This window comes from Schistosoma mansoni (assembly GCF_000237925.1).
Source record: "Schistosoma mansoni, WGS project CABG00000000 data, supercontig 0283, strain Puerto Rico, whole genome shotgun sequence".
Classification (NCBI taxonomy): domain Eukaryota; kingdom Metazoa; phylum Platyhelminthes; class Trematoda; order Strigeidida; family Schistosomatidae; genus Schistosoma; species Schistosoma mansoni.
Window position 1 is genome coordinate 185 of NW_017386143.1, and position 9,548 is coordinate 9,732.

Below are 9,548 nucleotides of genomic sequence, written 5' to 3' on the forward strand. Positions count from 1 at the left end.
TCAGTGGCCGAGTGGATAACGCGATGGCGTTTGAAGCGAAAGATACTGGGTTCCAGTCTGAGTGAACATCAACTCTGAGATGCAGGTACATCCAGCTGACGAGTCCCAAATAGAACGAAACGCGCGTCCTCGATTCCACTGCTAGCCACTATCCATCCTTGTTTACCAACTTTACATAGGTTGTTGAAATCTGCAGAGGTCTGCACTTCACCTCCAGATTGGTTTTACTATGACAAATGGAGTCCCACAAAACGTCATCCTTGAATTATCCCTGTACTTTTTGTTCTTTAATTGCCTGTCTAACTGTCTTGACTCTCAAAGTCTCTCAACGCTGATGCTTTTAAGACCTGTTGGGAAAAATGTGGCCCAAATCACATCTCAACTCTCGAAGAAGATTGATGTGTTATAGGAGATTAATTTGCCAAGGCCCTCTCCTATTGAAAACTAATAAATGCATAATGCTAAAAGTTTACAGAAGCTATACTCCATCCACCATGCGCTCTCTAGAGATTGTAGTGTTATGCTTTCTACCACTTTGTAAAACTTAGACGTCATGCCCTTGGACACGCCAAGTTCCTCTCCCCATTGTCAGTCTGTAGCCAACTAATCGTACTCACTCTTACTAGGACAATTAATAGCCTGGCCCAGAAAATAATCAAAATACTTTCCTGTTTTCACTTGCTACCTCACCTAAACAAGTGTTCCTGTTTTATGCCCCTTAATTTGGTAAGCACATTGCTCTCTTAAAACGTATCCAAAAATAGAATGCAAAGTTATACTCAAACCAAAATTTTAAAAAAATATCTCTTCTCACTTGGAAGTTCTTCACTCACATCAAATGTAGTGCGTGAGGAGTAAAGAGATAACTGTTCAATATATTTCCCATAGTTCTCTCTATCCGAATAGGCGACAGACACGATTAAGTGACAGGTCACTACTAAGAGTATGGCGGTAAATAAATCCCCAAAATTAATAGCTTTTTAGATAACTAAAATAACTCATAATGTCATTGAATAAGAAAAAGAGAATTCAGCGAAGAAAATTTCCTTTTCGACGAAATCATTTACTTAAGCTGTACATTCGTATATATAGTTATATGGAAACTATATTATGATAATTAGAAGTATTCGAATTATAGTATAAACTAGTAATCCCAGGAATAACGCAATGTAATCAAGAAGTATTAGATAAGCCCGAACGAATGTATTGTATTTGGAATTCAAAATTACAACAGTCATCAATACGAAGAAGTCATTGATTTATTTAAACACCACAACCGCCACAGCTGAAATTGGAGTGTAAGTGTCTGTAATCGATTGTTCGTCTTCTTCTTAAATTCATCTTACATCGGTCCGAAAGTGTATTGGATGTAGACTCTGTATTATTTAGAATGCACTCATTAGTATTAGAATTAACAACCGAAATTGGAACAGACTAACCTGGGTTCTGGAATTGTATACAATCAGCACTCCGGCTTTGTAGTGAAACCATTGATATTTAGAATTTGCATCATGGACTTTCCAACAATACCCTCCCCCACGAAATAATGTTGGGTCCTTACTTCGCAATGTTTTAGCCAATATGACATTCCCAATTTGCATTATCTTCTCAAATCTTACGCATCGACTACTGTATGTGAGTATTTGGGGATAAACACTGATATATGATTTGAGGTATTCCATCCTGTGACTTTGACTTGAATAAAAATCATGATACATATACTTTTTGTTATTCATATTAGAATATACAGATGGATATGCATTGATATATGTAATTAACACATGTGATTCAATTAGGCTTGATTTACCTGCGAAACAATCGAATAGAAAACATTCATCTGCCTCATATTCATTAGGATAATCTTGGACTTGATTTGGATTCTCTGTCTGTGCAAACTTCACTTCTGGGCAAACTGGTTCTCTGGTTGCTTCGGAAAATTTTGCTATCCCCTCTGTATCATTATACCCCTGACTAGGGATTCTATTCAACATGCATTGTTCGTGAGAGTATCCAACATATGACACAATAACATCAGAAATATGACTAGAATTCAACTCATAAGAAACATATTTTTCACATTCATTAGGAATATCATTAGAGATCAATTCATTATGAGGACCACTGACACTTGATATGATATCAGAATCCGATTCTTCTGAAATATTTTCCTCAAATTGATTAAGAGTTTCATTAGGTAATGGATCATCAGGGAATTCAACATCTACCATGACTGAATTTGGTTTTTGATCATGATTTGACTCATTTAACATTCTATTCTCAGAGTTGTAAGAAATTACATCAGAAGTATGTGAATTATTACGACAAACCATATCTGGTACAATAACATGAGAAATCTGAGTATTAGTATTAGTAGTAGTAGTAGTAGTAGTTTCGTTGTTGTTGATGACTGTGATGATGTTGGGCTGTGATTGTGTGATTGTGGTAGTATGTATGTGATAGTGGGTATTGTGTGTGATGTGAAAATGTGATGTTAGTGGTTGTGAATAGGTATGTTGATGGTGGGATTCGAACCGGCACCGTCTAAACGTGGTTCCCCATCCAACGCCTTAGACCACTCGACCACACGGAAAATGATTGGAACTACACAAAACTTACTCATCAATTTCAACATTCCATTTCACCATCATCATGCAAATACACTCTGCTATTCACGACAACATTACACACTACACAACACATAATACTCACTCACTCACTCACTCACTCAATCACTCAATCACTCACTCACTCAATCACACACTCACTCACACACTCAATCAATCAACCACACAACCACTCACCACTCATCACCCCGTGTCAATCCATCCACCACTGTCGGCTTCCACAAACTACGCAGTGTAACACGTTCAGACGATGAGTCAGTGAGGGAGAGTGTGTTTCATCCTGTCTGTTTGACACTTGTCCACTCAATGTGTCTGCATGCCATCCCACGTGCTGAATCAACTTCACACTGAGTTAAGCAATCGGCACACATGACAGTAGTAGTTGGATACAGTGAGGAGACGATGTTGTGTGTGAGTGGGACTAGGCAAGTGACTGTGACTGGTCGGTGTTGTGAATGCATGAATGAAATGAAGTGTGGAAGTTACAGGGGACGGAGTGAGAATGTGGAGAGTGTGACGTGGTGATTGTGGTTTTGTTTGTGGTTGTAGTACTGTTTTTGTTTTTTCGTTGTATTTGTAGTTGTAATTGTAATAGTTGTAGTGTGGTGAACAACAACAAGAACAAGAACAAGAACAAGAACAAGAAGACGAGTGGGGACAATCCAATGTATTTGAAGTGAAAATTGCAGAATGTCTTAGTAAAATGTGAGAGGAAAACAGTAAATACTTAATTTGCAAAATATCAATGAACCTTGACTGTTCCTTTGCAAATGTCAATCAATCGTCTCACAATTCACTGTTCCTTCATTTCAATACCAATCGCTTTCTGTTCACGTTATTTCCTCCTTGAACTTCACGAATTTCTGCTGCCAGACATTCTATTCCTGACTCGCCATATATACTACTTATATAGATATAAGTAGTATTAGTAGTAGTAGTAGTAGTAGTATTCGTTGTTGTTGATGACTGTGATGATGTTGGGCTGTGATTGTGTGATTGTGGTAGTATGTATGTGATAGTGGGTATTGTGTGTGATGTGAAAATGTGATGTTAGTGGTTGTGAATAGGTATGTTGATGGTGGGATTCGAACCGGCGTGCACCGTCTAAACGTGGTTCCCCATCCAACGCCTTAGACCACTCGACCACACGGAAAATGATTGGAACTACACAAAACTTACTCATCAATTTCAACATTCCATTTCACCATCATCATGCAAATACACTCTGCTATTCACGACAACATTACACACTACACAACACATAATACTCACTCACTCACTCACTCACTCAATCACTCAATCACTCACTCACTCAATCACACACTCACTCACACACTCAATCAATCAACCACACAACCACTCACCACTCATCACCCCGTGTCAATCCATCCACCACTGTCGGCTTCCACAAACTACGCAGTGTAACACGTTCAGACGATGAGTCAGTGAGGGAGAGTGTGTTTCATCCTGTCTGTTTGACACTTGTCCACTCAATGTGTCTGCATGCCATCCCACGTGCTGAATCAACTTCACACTGAGTTAAGCAATCGGCACACATGACAGTAGTAGTTGGATACAGTGAGGAGACGATGTTGTGTGTGAGTGGGACTAGGCAAGTGACTGTGACTGGTCGGTGTTGTGAATGCATGAATGAAATGAAGTGTGGAAGTTACAGGGGACGGAGTGAGAATGTGGAGAGTGTGACGTGGTGATTGTGGTTTTGTTTGTGGTTGTAGTACTGTTTTTGTTTTTTCGTTGTATTTGTAGTTGTAATTGTAATAGTTGTAGTGTGGTGAACAACAACAACGACAACAACAACAACAAGAACAAGAACAAGAAGACGAGTGGGGACAATCCAATGTATTTGAAGTGAAAATTGCAGAATGTCTTAGTAAAATGTGAGAGGAAAACAGTAAATACTTAATTTGCAAAATATCAATGAACCTTGACTGTTCCTTTGCAAATGTCAATCAATCGTCTCACAATTCACTGTTCCTTCATTTCAATACCAATCGCTTTCTGTTCACGTTCTTTCCTCCTTGAACTTCACGAATTTCTGCTGCCAGACATTCTATTCCTGACTCGCCATATATACTACTTATATAGATATAAGTAGTATTAGTAGTAGTAGTAGTAGTAGTTTCGTTGTTGTTGATGACTGTGATGATGTTGGGCTGTGATTGTGTGATTGTGGTAGTATGTATGTGATAGTGGGTATTGTGTGTGATGTGAAAATGTGATGTTAGTGGTTGTGAATAGGTATGTTGATGGTGGGATTCGAACCGGCACCGTCTAAACGTGGTTCCCCATCCAACGCCTTAGACCACTCGACCACACGGAAAATGATTGGAACTACACAAAACTTACTCATCAATTTCAACATTCCATTTCACCATCATCATGCAAATACACTCTGCTATTCACGACAACATTACACACTACACAACACATTATACTCACTCACTCACTCACTCAATCACTCAATCACTCACTCACTCAATCACACACTCACTCACACACTCAATCAATCAACCACACAACCACTCACCACTCATCACCCCGTGTCAATCCATCCACCACTGTCGGCTTCCACAAACTACGCAGTGTAACACGTTCAGACGATGAGTCAGTGAGGGAGAGTGTGTTTCATCCTGTCTGTTTGACACTTGTCCACTCAATGTGTCTGCATGCCATCCCACGTGCTGAATCAACTTCACACTGAGTTAAGCAATCGGCACACATGACAGTAGTAGTTGGATACAGTGAGGAGACGATGTTGTGTGTGAGTGGGACTAGGCAAGTGACTGTGACTGGTCGGTGTTGTGAATGCATGAATGAAATGAAGTGTGGAAGTTACAGGGGACGGAGTGAGAATGTGGAGAGTGTGACGTGGTGATTGTGGTTTTGTTTGTGGTTGTAGTACTGTTTTTGTTTTTTCGTTGTATTTGTAGTTGTAATTGTAATAGTTGTAGTGTGGTGAACAACAACAACAACAAGAACAAGAACAAGAAGACGAGTGGGGACAATCCAATGTATTTGAAGTGAAAATTGCAGAATGTCTTAGTAAAATGTGAGAGGAAAACAGTAAATACTTAATTTGCAAAATATCAATGAACCTTGACTGTTCCTTTGCAAATGTCAATCAATCGTCTCACAATTCACTGTTCCTTCATTTCAATACCAATCGCTTTCTGTTCACGTTCTTTCCTCCTTGAACTTCACGAATTTCTGCTGCCAGACATTCTATTCCTGACTCGCCATATATACTACTTATATAGATATAAGTAGTATTAGTAGTAGTAGTAGTAGTAGTAGTAGTTTCGTTGTTGTTGATGACTGTGATGATGTTGGGCTGTGATTGTGTGATTGTGTGATTGTGGTAGTATGTATGTGATAGTGGGTATTGTGTGTGATGTGAAAATGTGATGTTAGTGGTTGTGAATAGGTATGTTGATGGTGGGATTCGAACCGGCACCGTCTAAACGTGGTTCCCCATCCAACGCCTTAGACCACTCGACCACACGGAAAATGATTGGAACTACACAAAACTTACTCATCAATTTCAACATTCCATTTCACCATCATCATGCAAATACACTCTGCTATTCACGACAACATTACACACTACACAACACATTATACTCACTCACTCACTCACTCAATCACTCAATCACTCACTCACTCAATCAATCACACACTCACTCACACACTCAATCAATCAACCACACAACCACTCACCACTCATCACCCCGTGTCAATCCATCCACCACTGTCGGCTTCCACAAACTACGCAGTGTAACACGTTCAGACGATGAGTCAGTGAGGGAGAGTGTGTTTCATCCTGTCTGTTTGACACTTGTCCACTCAATGTGTCTGCATGCCATCCCACGTGCTGAATCAACTTCACACTGAGTTAAGCAATCGGCACACATGACAGTAGTAGTTGGATACAGTGAGGAGACGATGTTGTGTGTGAGTGGGACTAGGCAAGTGACTGTGACTGGTCGGTGTTGTGAATGCATGAATGAAATGAAGTGTGGAAGTTACAGGGGACGGAGTGAGAATGTGGAGAGTGTGACGTGGTGATTGTGGTTTTGTTTGTGGTTGTAGTACTGTTTTTGTTTTTTCGTTGTATTTGTAGTTGTAATTGTAATAGTTGTAGTGTGGTGAACAACAACAACGACAACAACAACAACAAGAACAAGAACAAGAAGACGAGTGGGGACAATCCAATGTATTTGAAGTGAAAATTGCAGAATGTCTTAGTAAAATGTGAGAGGAAAACAGTAAATACTTAATTTGCAAAATATCAATGAACCTTGACTGTTCCTTTGCAAATGTCAATCAATCGTCTCACAATTCACTGTTCCTTCATTTCAATACCAATCGCTTTCTGTTCACGTTCTTTCCTCCTTGAACTTCACGAATTTCTGCTGCCAGACATTCTATTCCTGACTCGCCATATATACTACTTATATAGATATAAGTAGTATTAGTAGTAGTAGTAGTAGTAGTTTCGTTGTTGTTGATGACTGTGATGATGTTGGGCTGTGATTGTGTGATTGTGGTAGTATGTATGTGATAGTGGGTATTGTGTGTGATGTGAAAATGTGATGTTAGTGGTTGTGAATAGGTATGTTGATGGTGGGATTCGAACCGGCACCGTCTAAACGTGGTTCCCCATCCAACGCCTTAGACCACTCGACCACACGGAAAATGATTGGAACTACACAAAACTTACTCATCAATTTCAACATTCCATTTCACCATCATCATGCAAATACACTCTGCTATTCACGACAACATTACACACTACACAACACATAATACTCACTCACTCACTCACTCAATCACTCACTCACTCAATCACACACTCACTCACACACTCAATCAATCAACCACACAACCACTCACCACTCATCACCCCGTGTCAATCCATCCACCACTGTCGGCTTCCACAAACTACGCAGTGTAACACGTTCAGACGATGAGTCAGTGAGGGAGAGTGTGTTTCATCCTGTCTGTTTGACACTTGTCCACTCAATGTGTCTGCATGCCATCCCACGTGCTGAATCAACTTCACACTGAGTTAAGCAATCGGCACACATGACAGTAGTAGTTGGATACAGTGAGGAGACGATGTTGTGTGTGAGTGGGACTAGGCAAGTGACTGTGACTGGTCGGTGTTGTGAATGCATGAATGAAATGAAGTGTGGAAGTTACAGGGGACGGAGTGAGAATGTGGAGAGTGTGACGTGGTGATTGTGGTTTTGTTTGTGGTTGTAGTACTGTTTTTGTTTTTTCGTTGTATTTGTAGTTGTAATTGTAATAGTTGTAGTGTGGTGAACAACAACAACAACAACAACAACAAGAACAAGAACAAGAAGACGAGTGGGGACAATCCAATGTATTTGAAGTGAAAATTGCAGAATGTCTTAGTAAAATGTGAGAGGAAAACAGTAAATACTTAATTTGCAAAATATCAATGAACCTTGACTGTTCCTTTGCGAATGTCAATCAATCGTCTCACAATTCACTGTTCCTTCATTTCAATACCAATCGCTTTCTGTTCACGTTCTTTCCTCCTTGAACTTCACGAATTTCTGCTGCCAGACATTCTATTCCTGACTCGCCATATATACTACTTATATAGATATAAGTAGTATTAGTAGTAGTAGTAGTAGTATTCGTTGTTGTTGATGACTGTGATGATGTTGGGCTGTGATTGTGTGATTGTGGTAGTATGTATGTGATAGTGGGTATTGTGTGTGATGTGAAAATGTGATGTTAGTGGTTGTGAATAGGTATGTTGATGGTGGGATTCGAACCGGCGTCGTCTAAACGTGGTTCCCCATCCAACGCCTTAGACCACTCGACCACACGGAAAATGATTGGAACTACACAAAACTTACTCATCAATTTCAACATTCCATTTCACCATCATCATGCAAATACACTCTGCTATTCACGACAACACTACACACTACACAACACATACTACTCAATCAATCACTCACTCACTCAATCACTCACTCAATCACACACTCACTCACACACTCAAACAATCAATCACACAACCACTCACCACTCATCACCCCGTGTCAATCCATTCACCACTGTCTGCTTCGACAAACTACGCAGTGTAACACGTTCAGATGATGAGTCAGTGAGGGAGAGTGTGTTTCATCCTGTGTGTTTGACACTTGTCCACTCAATGTGTGTGCATGCCATCCCACGTGCTGAATCAAGTTCACACTGAGTTAAGCAATCGGCACACATGACAGTAGTAGTTGGATACAGTGAGGAGACGATGTTGTGTGTGAGTGGGACTAGGCAAGTGACTGTGACTGGTCGGTGTTGTGAATGCATGAATGAAATGAAGTGTGGAAGTAACAGGGGACGGAGTGAGAATGTGGAGAGTGTGACGTGGTGATTGTGGTTTTGTTTGTGGTTGTAGTACTGTTTTTGTTTTTTCGTTGTATTTGTAGTTGTAATTGTAATAGTTGTAGTGTGGTGAACAACAACAAGAACAAGAACAAGAACAAGAACAAGAAGACGAGTGGGGACAATCCAATGTATTTGAAGTGAAAATTGCAGAATGTCTTAGTAAAATGTGAGAGGAAAACAGTAAATACTTAATTTGCAAAATATCAATGAACCTTGACTGTTCCTTTGCGAATGTCAATCAATCGTCTCACAATTCACTGTTCCTTCATTTCAATACCAATCGCTTTCTGTTCACGTTCTTTCCTCCTTGAACTTCACGAATTTCTGCTGCCAGACATTCTATTCCTGACTCGCCATATATACTACTTATATAGATATAAGTAGTATTAGTAGTAGTAGTAGTAGTATTCGTTGTTGTTGATGACTGTGATGATGTTGGGCTGTGATTGTGTGATTGTGGTAGTATGTATGTGATAG

General features: G+C 39.9%; 1 protein-coding gene across 1 annotated transcript; it reads right to left on the reverse strand.

Moving 5' to 3' along the window:
* Positions 1 to 1,385: 1,385 nt before the first annotated feature.
* Smp_205320 (unnamed protein product) lies at positions 1,386 to 2,330 on the reverse strand (the record flags this gene model as incomplete). The annotated part of the gene is made up of 1 exon (XM_018790554.1): positions 1,386 to 2,330. One exon carries the CDS (start codon positions 2,328 to 2,330, stop codon positions 1,386 to 1,388), a length of 945 nt encoding a protein of 314 aa, XP_018644699.1.
* Between the last annotated feature and the right edge of the window lie 7,218 nt (positions 2,331 to 9,548).